Source organism: Engraulis encrasicolus, chromosome 15, assembly GCF_034702125.1.
Source record: "Engraulis encrasicolus isolate BLACKSEA-1 chromosome 15, IST_EnEncr_1.0, whole genome shotgun sequence".
NCBI lineage: Eukaryota > Metazoa > Chordata > Actinopteri > Clupeiformes > Engraulidae > Engraulis > Engraulis encrasicolus.
Genome location: NC_085871.1, coordinates 5174969 through 5189968, shown reverse-complemented (window position 1 = coordinate 5189968; position 15000 = coordinate 5174969). Strand labels below are relative to the sequence as shown.

The 15000-nt window shown below is 43.9% G+C and overlaps 1 protein-coding gene across 3 annotated transcripts in view; it reads left to right on the top strand.

Moving 5' to 3' along the window:
• LOC134463655 (receptor-type tyrosine-protein phosphatase beta-like) overlaps nucleotides 1-15000 on the top strand; it is a 97564-nt gene that overhangs the window by 1370 nt on the left and 81194 nt on the right. For 2 of the 3 annotated variants that reach the window (XM_063216852.1, XM_063216851.1), the window contains exons 2-7: nucleotides 1-30; nucleotides 6772-7035; nucleotides 10878-11189; nucleotides 11708-11977; nucleotides 12654-12929; nucleotides 13150-13446. The exon at nucleotides 1-30 is cut by the window's left edge and continues 256 nt beyond it. In XM_063216852.1, the coding sequence (XP_063072922.1) occupies nucleotides 1-30; nucleotides 6772-7035; nucleotides 10878-11189; nucleotides 11708-11977; nucleotides 12654-12929; nucleotides 13150-13446 (1449 nt within the window). The remainder of the gene's footprint in view (nucleotides 31-6771; nucleotides 7036-10877; nucleotides 11190-11707; nucleotides 11978-12653; nucleotides 12930-13149; nucleotides 13447-15000) is intronic. The other variant, XM_063216853.1, reaches the window with a different exon arrangement.

The following is a 15000-nucleotide window of genomic DNA, read 5'->3' as shown; positions in this document are numbered from 1 at the left end:
GAGTTCAGGAAAACTTGTCGATTTCCACAGGTAAGTCGCTGATTCCTTTAAAAAAAACAAAAAAAAAACAGATTTGCTCTAATGAGATGAACTGTACAATACATTCAGAGATATTGTCAAAGCCGCACAAGTTAATTCTTGAGGTATAACATACCCTGTCTGGAACTCTGTGTCTGCTGTTTATCGTAAAATATTGGGTAACACTTTATTTTAGGGACACATCTATTAGCAGTAATACATACAATGTGCCTGTATAAGTAACTTGAAAGGCACGTACAAACCAAAAACAAACATTTGTTAGGCATGTATTTGCAAATGTCTTGTTCATGCACAATAAGGGATTTATTACCATTTTAACCTTAGTAAGGACCTAGTAGGCCTTAGCGTTTGCTTAGTACATGCCTTACAAGTTACTTATGCAGGCATAAACATATTAGTGCTTATAGATGTATCCCTGAAATAAAGTGTTACCAAATATTGTTTTCCCCTTCACGCTTTTACTGTAATAATTTAGATGCCTATGAGTGCCATAATACAAGTACAGTACTGTATACATAAGGGTAAATGAGGTACATGAAGTCAGATATCTTCTGTGTACAGGAGTTTATTTTACGATTTTTGTAGGGGCCGTCAATCAGATTGTACAAGAAGGGTTTTCTGCGCACATTTGGAAGTTTACCTCTTAATGGCTTATTGGCTGACTGGTTATTTGATCTAGTCTCCTCGTAGCCCCATAATGCACACCGTTCCACCAGTGGACTGTTGTAATAGTCATTGAACAGTCATTGAAAAGTGAACTACCAGAGTACAGTAATATGTCATACTGTAACAAGCAGCCTTTCGTAATGCATTACGACTTGGTCAATGTCATTCTGGTAACAGCAAATTTATAACGCTGTGACTTAACGGGCTAAAGGAGGTTTGTTGATTTAGTCTCTGTGAACACAAAATGCACGTAGAGTACAAAAAGATCACGATATCAGGTGGATAGTGAATTGATATTTACATTTATACTTATATTTATGTTGTTATTGTCAAGCTTGGGAAATTGAATCAGGGCCTTTTGATTAATCCGTAGTCATGTTGTCCACTGCTTTGGTAGCACTGGATGGGTAGTGCTGTTTTGACGTGCTCTTGATAATGTTTGGCTGTGTGTTATAAGGCAGTTCGATGTTTGTTTCCAGAAGATATGGTGTAATAATGCAAAAACGTCATGCCACTTGGGCCTAAGCATCAACAGGATACATGGAAGACAAACGGTATGATTGTACTGATGTCATTCATGCAGAGTACATAATCTAGGGATGGAATGAACAAGTCATTATAAACCAATTTGGTCATGTGTACCTGTTTCAATTGCAACTAAAATGACATCTATAATTGTTCAAATCAAGGCCGTTTGTTAAGGTTTATTTAATGATTCAGAAATATTTGGAATAGTCAAACAATCAGCAGTGGGAGTGCCAGGTAGGGTGTGTGTGTGTGTGTGTGTGTGTGTGTGTGTGTGTGTGTGTGTGTGTGTGTGTGTGTGTGTGTGTGTGTGTGTGTGTGTGTGTGTGTGTGTGTGTGTGTGTGTGTGTGTGTGTGTGTACTATGTGCGTTTGCATTCTTGGCAGGCGCCCAGAACAGAAGTCTGACCCTAAGTGTGTATTTCCAGACTGGCTTGTCCTCTCCCTAGCCCTTTCCTGCCTTCATTGTTTCTTTGTTCTAGCGGATGGGGGGAGCCTGTGTGTGTGTGTGTGTGTGTGTGTGTGTGTGTGTGTGTGTGTGTGTGTGTGTGTGTGTGTGTGTGTGTGTGTGTGTGTGTGTGTGTGTGTGTGTGTGTGTGTGTGTGTGTGTGTGTGTGTGTGTGTGTGTGCGTGCGCGCGTGCATGTGTGCGTTCGTGCGTGCGTGTTTGTGTAACGGACAGATTAAAAAGTCCTTGACCTTTCATGGCATGCAACGTGCTCTCTCTACCTGAACCTCGGCCCTGCTCTGCTTCAGTTTTCCGTTCAGTTAAAAAAGAAAAGAAAAGAAAAAAAGGGAAAAGAAAAAGGGGAAAAAGGGCCTGTCACTATTTCAGGATAACAAACAAAGAATCGCCTTTATCTAGACTTTCACTTCACATTGCGAATAGCAGGGAGAACAATGGCAACGAAGCAGCATTTAAAGTGCATTCAAATATCAGCAGTGTCCATGTTGTTGTTATTCGGTCTTTATTATATGGTGTGACGTCATCGGTCGAATGCTCCATTCATTTCAATGGGGCTCCCCAACGTTCGCACGTCTGATATTTGAGATAACGGACGGGTTGGTCTATATCAGACCGCTGTCAATGGCAACAAGACTTTTCACTGCTAAAGCGAATGTTTCATATCACTCCGCAGGGGGTCCGGTCTTTTGTCACTCTAATCAGCTGCTGTGATAGACAACACCTGTTGTCTTGGCTACCTGTTGCCTAGCGGTGTTCCACAACGGCACTGTTTTGTTTTGCGCAGCAACAATCTTTTGACATGAAAAATTATAATAAACTTAACATTAAATAAAGAAATGTCCCCGCCATGTGTGAATCATTTAAGTATATCCATATAATAAGCGGGTTAATGTTCGGCGAGCGGTCGCTTTGTGGAATAGCAGCACTCAGAGAGAACAAGACCCCTCCGCTCCGCGTCCGGGTCTAAAGATTCTCTCTGTCGTTCCACGGTAGCGACCTTCTCGCCAAACGCTAACCCTTACATGTATGGCCGTTATCTTGGTCTGCAAGGTAAATGAACAAGGCCATTTAATGTAGCCTACTTTAACATACAATGGAATGTGATTGCTTTATCATGTTGTTTTGTGCCATTGGCCATTATATCTGTGTAGCTCATAATACCGTATGCCTTTTCCTCAATGTAAGATTTTCATTTATTCATGGACCACACTGCTGGATTGACTTCTAGGCAAAATATGTTATGTGCTATAGATTGCTATGCGAACAAAACTCAGCAGTGTCCTTGTGGTTGTTGTTGTTGTTGTTGTTGCTGTTGTTGTTGTTGTTGTTGTTCGGTTTATTTATGGCAGTTATCTTGGTCTGCAAGGTAAATTAACATGGTCATTTATGAATGTACTTTAACATACAACTGAGCTCATAATACCGTATGCCTTTTCTCAATGTAACATTTTCATTACTCATGGACCACACTGCTGGATTAACTTCCAGGCAAAATGTTATGTGTTACAGTTTGCTAGGCTAACAAAACCCATGAGTCGGTACACACCAAAGTTCTGTAATCTTAGAGATGGAAAGTCGGCAGTAAAGAAACACACAGGCATGATATTTGCTTCTCGTTTACTCCAACTTCATGAATCTGCTGAGGCTGTCACAGAGGAATCAGGAAGTGTGAATGTGGGAGACAGATCAGGAAGTAAGAGTGTTGAAACAAATATATGGTGGACATGAAAATACATTACATTACACTTAAGGCCTTTGCCATTACTAATCTCCACCCCTACGCCTTCCTCTTGCCCCTCGTGCTTTCAAACAAAGCCACAAGGTGTAGGGCTTGAGACGCAACCCCTTTGGATTGGGATGCCCCTTCAACAGTCACGGAACGACACTCACAGCTGTCACTAATTTCATGCATTAGGTTGATGTTAATAGCGATTTTTTTCATGTGCGTTTCACGGAGAAAAGGGCCATCACACATTAGGACAATGTTAAACTTAGTACATTGGAATAATTACTATTACTTTAAAACTGTCAATTGCGGCGAAAATACTTAATCTCGTGTGCTGTTGTGGATGCTACGGCTTACCGCCCATTTTTAAACGCATTCGCAATGCATTCAGGGAAATCTGTCGTAGCCCTCCGTCCGGTGGAGTGAGGTGTCGGAAAATCTCCGCGCGGAGGGGTGGAAAGCCCTTCGCCGTAGCCCTACCCCCTGTCTGAACGTGAATCAAGACGCCACTACCCCTATTCGTGGACGAGCAAAACGGAGGCGGAGGGGAAAGGCGTAGAGCTAAGGGGTGTAATGGGATTCACCCTTAGTAGCTGCTGCTTTCATCCAAATCGACTTAAGTTATTTTACTGGCTATTGGTTACATTCCCTGGAACAATATAAGATGCCTTGCTCAAGGGTACTTCAGCCATGGATGGAGGTGTGGGGAGGGGTAAGGGTGGGATTCAAACCAGCAATCCTCTGATCTTCAGACCACCTCCCTAACCATTAGGCCACGGCTGCCCAAAATACAATCACACTTAGGGGGACCTGTGGGCCCCTAGAATATGGCGAATTGTTGTCAGAAGGGCTGAAGATACAGACCCATGAATGTGACGACAACAGGCCTAGAATGTGGGAGAGGGATTTGGACAGGGGAGTGTGGGAGAGGGATTTGGGCAGGGGAGTGTGAATGTGTGAGTGTGACAGGGATACTGTGGTGCATTTCTCAACAGTGTTGTCGTAACTAAAGGTGATGATACGAAGGGTAACATTTTGAGCAATCTGTCTGGGCAACGATACTATAAGTTGTTTAGACTGTTTATCATTTAATACTTGTGTGTGTGTGTGTGGGCATTTTTGTTTCTTCTGGAATGTGTGTTCAGATCAGGAGGTTAGAGCATGTAGACTTAAGAACTGCGGACAGCCAAACACAAACACACGGAGTGGTACCACTGGTAGCCTACATTTGGATTTGGTAAGAATTGTAGAATATTCATGAATCTGGCGACACCTGGAACAGGGAGAGGGGATCGGGAAAAGGGAGTGTGAGATGGATATTGTTATTTAAACAGTAACACACCAACATGCATAGGCGTGCACAAATAGGGACGAGGTGGTGCTAAAGCAACTGCCCCTTCCAACCCTCTGATCTAAAGGCCAACTTTAGTGTTTTAAATAACAGATGTTTACTGGTTTACTAAGATGGAACTTGCGCCTGGTAGGTCCGAGGTGTACTGTAGAATTTAAGTTCTAACTTAGTGTTACGTTGAAACTATCTGCATGGTGCAACCCGTATTTTTTTAGTCGTCCGTAAACTCCAATGTAGGCACAATTTCCGCTCACCGTAGCCTACGTTGGAACTTACGATCAGTCTGTGCGACCCAGTGCTCTAACCATTGAGCCATGGCTGCCAATGTGAAATGTGGGAAACAGATCAAGAAGTTGGAAGATAGATACTTAGATACTTGGGTGCTGTCACTTGTCCTGTTATTTTTGCTTGATTGTCCTATTGTTTTAATCCTCCCAGTGGAAAACGTTCCGTTGATACTAAGTGAAGGGCTCCCTTGTTTACAAGAGATAGCGATGCTTGGGTTGTTGAAATGTCTAGTTGTTCTTCTCAGACAGATGTGGCAACCCTACTGATGAGGGATGATAATCAGCCAAACACAAACACTCTTAGGATCACCCAGATGTAGATTTGGTTGTTGTTGGCTGCGTCGAGGCAATGAACTGATGAAACTGGGTACACCACTAGACTGCTGGAATGTGGACGGGAAATCGGGAAGTGGGAATGTAAGAGAAGGAAAGTGGACAGCCAAAAACAAACACACTTAGGGGCACCCGGCGACAGACTCCTAGATTTGGTTATTGTTGGATGGTTGTTGGTACGTTACGGGAACGTTGGTGGGGGTGTTGAAGCCAGGCAGCCTTGGCCGTTCCCCCCTTAATGGGACTCGAGGGAGGGAGCGGAAGCCGTAAAAGAAAGGCTGGCAATTCCGCAAACGGACTCATTTTGAATATAGTTAGCTGCTCTACTCTGGCCGCCACTGCCGCACCCCTCATCCGCCAGAAAAATAAAAAATAATAAAAAGGTCCTGGTCCCCCCTTTTTTCCTGACCTTAACCAAGGTTCCCACACACACACACACACACACACACACACACACACACACACACACACACACACACACACACACACACACGCACACGCACACGCACACGGACAAGTGTACGCACACACAGACACACAGACATAGACACACTCACACACACACACACACACACACACACACACACACACACACACACACACACACACACACACACACACACACACACACACACACACAGTAAAAAAATAAAAAAACGCACCCCAACCGGACAGTTGTTCTTTAGGGGAACAATCCTATCTGCTTCTGGCATCTGCCTGTAGCTTGGCACCCTGGTGTGGGCCCCAGAGCTCAGGATAGAAAAGCATGGCACAGCTTCCACCATTTATCCTTCTCCCTCAAGATTGGCATTGTGTAACTCATTATCACACAGCTCCGCCAAACTTTTCATTTGTAAAATAAGTAAATAAATAACAATACACATAAAAACAGTTGTGGCACTTGGCAACATGTCACTGAGAGGAGACACTATTCCAGGTTTTATGTAAAGCCAGTCCTGTACGGCTTCATTCTCTTCATGTGCAGTTTTTTTGTCCTCGGGGACAGTAGTTTAAACAGAACACCAACTTAGCTTCCTGAGTGAAAATTCATTCAGTCACCACAGACCAGTGACGCCTCCTTTGATAGTTTGTGAAATGTAACAATGTGAATACAAAACCATAATAAAGATTACTGAGATTCCTGTCAAAGCATCCTGACGTCTTACATAAAATATGATGTGGCCAGGTTTTAATACAGGCCCTTCTAAAATGTACGTTTTCCTAATTTTCGCACATTTTGGGTATTTTTCTTGTTGCCATGGCAGTCTACGTAAGTGTATCTAATTGGTCATGTTGAATGCTTACAACTGCACCTTTCTCACTAAGATGATCTGGATGACACCTTCATTGGTCTAACTCCATTGTTTGTGTCTCTCCCAGGTCCCTCTGCCATTGAGGGCCTACAGGCGTCTGGGTCATCTGAAAGCCTGGATGTTTCCTGGAAGCGTGGTCCAGGCAGGGCTGATGGAATGCGGGTGCTTCTAATCGATAGCCTGTCTCAAAGCACCACCGTAAATGAAACCCTGGAAACAACTGTGACATCCCACAGCTTCAAGGGATTGATACCTGGCCACCATTATAATGTCAGTGTGGCGATGGTGGCAGGGAACCAGACAACACTTGCGTCTATATCAACACAGACAGGTACGGGGCAACACTGAGTTGAGTTAGTTTTGGTTGACTGAAATTTGAGCATGATTTCGGCAGGCCACAAGCTGAAAAGAACATTGATTCAGAGGGCAGAGGCTTGTTAAAGAAAAATGAAGTAGTGTTGTAATAAAGAAATTGTGTTGTGGTGTTGTAACTGTCATTGTGCAACAGTAAGAATCTATATATCTCGAGCTACACATGTTTACATGAAAATAAATACCAGAAAGGACTTACTGTTTTATCTACTTGTATGAAGGTTGAACGTTTCCAAATCTACAGTAGTTGGTTTCCTTTGGCCAAGGGTTATTGTTTAGAGGGGTTTTGACCTTTCCAAAACTAATGCATAATGCTATCTTAAGGTCATCACTGCCTGAGCTCTACAGAGCTTCGTACAGTTCATTGTTTTTCTTATCAGTTTAACCATGTCTTCTGTCTGATTGGCTACCAGGTAAATTCGTCTTTCTCAATGGTGGCTCTACAGCTCCACCAGGGGGCTTTGGGGAGCCCTCGGGGGCCGTTGAGAATGAAACAGCTGAGAGGAGGCAGTGTTTAGTTGCCATTGGGGGGCACGTTTTGGTTGAAATGAAAGTTCGGGAGAAGTGTAATGAAATTTGACGCCCTAATTAACCACCTGCATCGTATTACCCGCTCAACTGTCATTCTTCAGAATTCAGTGCAAAGGCGTAGGCTAGCCTTAGTAACCGCCTGCTTCTTACTGTCTGCACAGCATTTATTCTCTGCTCACCTGTCTCCAGGCAGAGATTTGCTTTCTTGCTCGCATCCACCACCTCCCCGTTCGTCTCCCCTCCACCAATGTTCAATCAATCAATTTGTCAGGCATCCGGCCCTTGCTTCTCTGGTTCACTTTGCTCTGTTGGTCTCTGACCATCATTAGCACTGGGTGTCCGATCAGACCTCACACATATTTGCGGGCGCAGATACTGCCCAAGCTCTCAGTGGCGCTTAGTACTCCCGACCCCGAGAATGTTTTGACATTTCTGGGGCTTGGCGGTTCTTCAGGACCATGGCCAGCAATCTTGCCCAATACGCCGCTATAACAACCGTATCTCACGCCTTTCGTAAAGTCTTCACGAAAAAAATAGAGTAATTTTCGTGGTGCATTCACGTTATTGCCCGCCTTTCGTAAAGTCTTCACGAAAATAATAGATTAATTTTCACGCTGCCTATTCACTTGAATTGCCCGACTGTTGCCTAGCGACCCACTAGTTTGATGCCCCATGGTAATCAAACATTTCAAACAAGCAATTTAGGGTTAGGTTTAGGGTCACGGTTAGGGTTAAGGTTAGTGTTAAGGTTAGGGTTAGGTTTAGGGTTAAGTAGGGTTAAGGTTAGGGTTAGGTTTAGGTTTAGGTTTAGGTTTAGGGGACATAAGGCGTAAGTACCGAAAGGGCGTCGAATTAGTGAGTCCCGAGTGTATCAGCAGTGTTCTGTCAGCACCCCCTCCTCGCCCCTGCAGACGTTTGGATAACCATAGCAGCAGTGGGGCAATTCAAGTGAATAGGCAGCGTGAAAATTAATCTATTATTTTCGTGAAGACTTTACGAAAGGCGGGCAATAACGTGAATGCACCACGAAAATTACTCTATTTTTTTCGTGAAGACTTTACGAAAGGCGTGAGATAGGGCTCGCTATAACCATAATGTCCGTACACCACGCAATTCAACTAATTGCAAGCTTCACGAGTGCAGCGGTCCATGCGGACCCCGTGAAGCACTTTGATTATTGGTCCGCCTGCGCAGACAGCCGCTCTCTAGTGACAGCCGCATGATCACCAGAAGCCTGTTCTCCTGCTAGAACAAAGATGTATGCATATGCTTTTCCAAATTTCAGATCATGAACTAGTGAACCTATTTTAATTTTGAATAGGCTACTTATGATGAAGCCGTAGGGTAAATGCTCGTAACTATGCCACACTTTATGTATTACTGTCCTTCTCTTCACTGTTCTTGCATGTATCTTTTCAACATACAATGCATGTAGGTGTGCCTTTGGATTTAACTAAAGGGTCACAGTCTAACCATGGACCATAAAACTACCTAACCAGACTTTTGCCAGATAAATTGGTTCTGCGTTGCTCCACAAACATTCAGTTGGAGCTACGCCATGAGCTTAGGTCTCCAACGGCGTGGTTTTATTTTAAAAAATTGGACATGATGAGGAAAAACTGGCATTTTTAATGAGGTGCTACTACTCACAAATTGGAAATAGCAGCTAAATGCAGTCACGTTTCACTTCCCCTCTCCACTAAATTAAAATTTGACTAAATCACATCTCTGAAAATCTTGCAATCCTGATTGGTTCTACTGCATATTGGTTTGGCAAATCCAAAGTTCCCCCACACCGTCGTGTGAGCTCACAAAATTGAGCAGCAATACAAGAGCGAGGGTCTGGCGAGAGTCAGGCTAAAAACTACCAAAACACACAGAAAAAGGAATTTGTTTAACCTTTTAACATGAACGCTGATGCTACTTTGGTTGCTTACAGTACAGTGGCTACCCCCGAACCAATGTGCAGTTTCAGAACATTCAATATAAGCTTCATTGTTTAGCCTGGTATGTTGACATTTGGTGTGGATGTGTGAACATGCCTGTGTCTCTGTGTTTCCAATGTGCCATTTTATTTTCAGTCCACCGCCCTGAACGTGTGTGTGTGTGTGCGTGTGTGTGTGTGTGTGTGTGTGTGTGTGTGTGTGTGTGTGTGTGTGTGTGTGTGTGTGTGTGTGTGTGTGTGTGTGTGTGTGTGTGTGTGTGTGTGTGTGTGTGTGTGTGTGTGTGTGTGTGTGTGTGTGTGTGTGTGTGTGTGTGTGTGTGTGTGTGTGTGTGTGTGTGTGTGTGTGTGTGTGTGTGTGTGTGTGTGTGTGTGTGTGTGTGTGTGTGTGTGTGTGTGTGTGTGTGTGCGCGCCCACCCACAGTTTTGCTGTAGCCACCGTGTCTAACAAAGGACTTCTCACCCTCCCATATTATGTCATCACCTATAGGACCTGCCACTCAAACACACACACACACACACACACACACACACACACACACACACACACACACACACACACACACACACACACACACACACACACACACACACACACACACACACCCACACACACACACACACACACACACACACACACACACACACACACGGATAAACATGGACACATACACGCACACACAAACACAACCACATGTATGCACGCACCGCCATGCATGCCTGTACACACACACACATTCACACACACACAAACAAACGTGCACACACACACACACACACACACACACACACACACACACACACACACACACACACACACACACACACACACACACACACACACACACACACACACACACACACACACACACACACACACACACACACACACACACCTTTTGTTCCAACTTCCACTCCCACTCACTCCCTTTCCACCTCATCCACTTCCATCTCTTCCTCTGACCACACTTTTCCATTTATCTTTATTCACTGTCGTTCGGCACAGGGCCTGCTTGAAACAAAACGATTGTGTACTGTTATATATTATTTTCCTATTGATTAGTATTGTATTCAAAGGTACTTCATTTACTTTATGACTACGGCTAAAAGTTAAAGGATGGGAGAGTCAGAAATGTGATTTTTTAAATATTTTTATTGCACTTTTCAATCATTTCGACCAGTGTTTGATGAGTTAATACCTCAAGTTTTTAATCACAATAGATATTTTTAAAAGACATTTTTCATTTCCATTACTTTAAATAGTTTCACTTTGCTTAATTACATGAAGTCATTTCATTTTTAATACTTTTTAATTTGTATTTTGACAGCGCCTGCTGTAGTGACCAGCCTGCAGCTAGACAGCGCTGGCAGTGAGGACAGTCTAACTGCATCATGGCGCCATCCAGCAGGGGAGGTGGAGGGCTACACGCTTACCCTGTCTGCCTCAAACAGAGACGGAGGGAAAGATGACGATATAGTACTAGATGGAGAGTCCCCTTTGGCCCCACAGGAGTTGAGGCTACCTCCCAACGCCACGGAGGCCATGTTCCAGAACCTTCTTCCAGGACAGGCCTACAGCCTGAAGGTGGCCACCGTCAGTGGCAAACTCTCCAGCCACACCAGCGTCCTTGGCCAAACAGGTGAGAACATGGACTGTACTGTAGGCCGATACATGTTAGAAAGATTCATTACAGGTGGAAAAAGAGTGAAAATGTATAAATAATATATAATGGCATGAATTTCCAGGATTGCAGTAATAGTGAACCAGTCAATCAATCAATCAATCAATCAATCAATCAATCAATCAATCAATCAATCAATCAATCAATCAATCAATCAATCAATCAATCAATCAATCAATCAATCAATCAATTAATCACTATTTACACTATTTACACACTATTTACTCCATTGTACCTAATTAAGTAGATAGATGAGGTAGATAGTGTTGTTGTTACCGAAAAACACTAAAAACCACAAACTTATTACAACCAGCAGAGTCAGCTGATCGTAAGACAAATACCTACTGGTAACTCAGATAAATTGTCTGTGTTGGTCGGAAAGAAACTGTTTCTGTATGTGTGCCTGTGTTTCTTTTTTCACTTTGGAGCTTTTGACACTTTTGACACGTCTGTCTGTATCTTCTCTGATTCTGAAGCCCCGGCTGCTGTGTCGGAGCTGTCCATTGGCAGCATGGCGGACTGCAGCGGCCTCAGGCTGACTTGGGCTCCCCCTAGTGGAGTGTTTGAGCGCTACCGTGTGCTGATGCTGAAGGGCTCGGAGGTAATGTTGAACAGGACGGTGGAGAGGACGGCCACGGAGCTCAGGCTGAGCGAGCTGGGGGTGAGCCCCGGGGATGCGGACAGGGCAGCGGTTATTGTGGAGAGCGGGGCACTGGCGACGGCCAAGTACTGCGATGCTGGAGCAGGTGAGGAGTGTGTGTGTGCGTGTGCGTGTGCGTGTGCGTGTGTGTGTGCGTTTACTCTACTTCACCCTGTACTAATGTACTTATAAAAAATAAAAATAAAAAAATAACCCCACTTTGCACTTCCACCTATTGTTCTGTTTATATCTTGTGCACTTTGTATCTGCAAGTGTTGTATGTGTTGCAGGCTGTGATGTCTGTTCTCGATTGAAAGTCGCTTTTAATGAAAGTGTCTGCCAAATGTAATGTAATGTAATGAATAATGTAATGTTGGTTTATACCTATACACCACAAGTACACAGTACAATATAGGCCTACAGTACTTCAAATCCGGTGGTTTTGTTATTTAGTACAGTCATACAATATTTTATTTAAGCAAATGGACCCGACAAGTGTGAAGCATTAGTATTTTGTTTAATGGTCTTTAATATGTTTTGCCTTTGTTTCTTCACAAATACAAAGTAATTCTACTCTACTTTACCTAACAACATAAAGCGGAGTGACGTGTAGATAGATGTTACATTATTGAGCACTTTGTCACACCATTCCTAAGAAAGCAAAAAAGTAAAAATTACCCTCCCACTCCATCTCTCTCTCTCTCTCTCTCTCTCTCTCTCTCTCTCTCTCTCTCTCTCTCTCTATCTATCTATCTATCTATTTCTCCCTCTCTCTCTCTCAGTCCCTGCTCCCGTGTCTGACCTGCATATCCGCCATGCTGATGAGTCATCACTAAGCGCCATGTGGAGCCATGACCCCGCCTCTGGCTCTAGCCCCGCCCCTCGCAGCGGGTACAGGGTGGAGCTTCTCCATGGCAACAGCACGCAGGAGAGGAGGCTGGATGCGGAAATGAGGGAGTGCACCTTTAACGTGCTGACGGCTGGCCGTGCCTATCAGATCAATGTAGTGACGGAGAATGGTGGATTCTGTAGTTCGGCGACCATAACTGGCAGGACAAGTGAGTAGCCACATACACACACACACACATACTCAAAATGCCTCTTGTCACACCCAAATCACTTTTATCTCTTCTGTCGCCTGCATACAAAGTCAAAATTACTTCCATCGCTGTCACTCGAGTCGCTTTTGGTGTGTCATAAATGTTGAGTTAACAGTGCATGTTGTGCTCATGAGTGCTTCTATACATGAACTCCTATTTGTGTTTCTTTAACCCCCAGCACCTCGGGAGGTGCAGGGCCTGAGCCTGAGTAACCGTGGCAACACAGATGCTCTGCTGGCCACCTGGACCGCTGCCCTGGACGATCTGGACTCCTACCGCCTCCTGCTCTCCCACGGCAACCAGCTGGTGCTCAACCAGACTGTGCCCACTACCTCTAATGCCACCTCCACCTCCACCTCCACCTCCATGTCCCTCTGGCTACGGGGCCTCACCCCTGGAGCCTCCTACACACTACAGCTGCTGACGATGAGCGGAGGGCTGGCCTCCAAACCTGTCCTGGCAAAGGGAAGCACAGGTGGGTACTAACATTGTTAGTAATAGTATTCATTTGTGTTGTCAATAATGGCATTTACTTTTCCTGTAGTGATAGAGTATCTCATCCAGTGGTTCGACTTAACGTCCTACGTCACTACTAGTTTAACCAATGACAGTGCGAGAGAATCATGTGTTGGTTCTAGCCGCAACATTTTGGGGCTTTGAAGGTGTAATGCATCGCTGAAGTTTAAAAGTGAGACCAGCAACCTAGCCTAGCCAGTCGGTCAAACAGGACCGTCGGGCAGGTTCTAAGTTAATTGGTGTACGTCCAACCCAAGCCACTCCTATTCGGGATTAAATACCCAATTATGTGCAGGGTACAGACAGTAAAGACGTAGGTGGGGTTAAAAATACATGCAGGCAGACAGCCCTGGACCAACCCTGGCAGAGGACGGACGCACATGCAAAAACAATGTCAACTACATACTGTAGGTTCAGATTGACTGTAGGTTATACTGAGTCCACATTTTTATGTCACATTGGTTCAGGCAGGATTGTACTGTAGAGAAGTTCATAAGTTAAACATTATCAAATCATCAAATAAAATGTGTTGTTTTTAATTCACATTTAAACAGTTTGTGGTTAACATGCATACAGGCAGATAGATAATGAAATGGGCTAGATGAAAACCAAAGATTATGTGGCATGTTTTTATCATATAGAATGCTAGGATTTTGAATAAACAATGACAAAAATAAGCACTTCTTAACCTTACTGACCTGTACTAGTATTTGACGAATACGTAAGCTGTTTACTCTAAAAAACACCCATAAGAATAGCGTCATGTTTATTTGGATAGTGAATTATTGTTGTGGATTTTTGACCCAAGTCCGAGAGGGAACAGTGTGCATGGGAATGTTTATAAACAAAGGACTACTTGGAAACCATCCGATGGTTTAAGACAGATGGTCCATAGGCAAGAAATAGCTCAAGTCGTAGACAGGTCTACGTGTCTGTCCTTACAAAAACCTTAAGACGAAGAAAAAAACACACAGGCCCACCTATTGTTGTCCCAGGAATTAATTTGCAGATAAGATCGGCTCAGAACAATGCAGTGTTCCTATGCTCTGGGAATCTGCGGAATTTTCAGGAAGCCCAGTATGGACCAAACACCAAACGTCAGGGACTCTATCAAAGCTTTCCTGTGGGTCCGGGGCCACATTTTGTTTTTCCCATGGAAAAGTGAGGCTATTTTTGTCCCAAGCGCTTCAAGCTCTTGATTAACTCTGCATGCAGTGCTGCTCCAAACAATGAGACAAGCAAGCCCAAGGGCTCACTAAATGTTTTTTTGTCTTTTAAACTCAAAGGGAAAATGGCTTCTTGTTACACTGAACCTAATTGATAGAACAGGGTGGTTAAAGAAAATGTAGGTGTCCTGTGTAATTTTTCACCCCTATTTACTATTTTAGCACCTAACCCTACAGTCATAAGAATCATGAGATGATTATCTTCCATGCTGTCCTAGAAAAAGGGAAAGTGTAGTTACCGTGTGATTATGATGAAAACAAAAACTGGGGGAAAAATTAAATGGCCA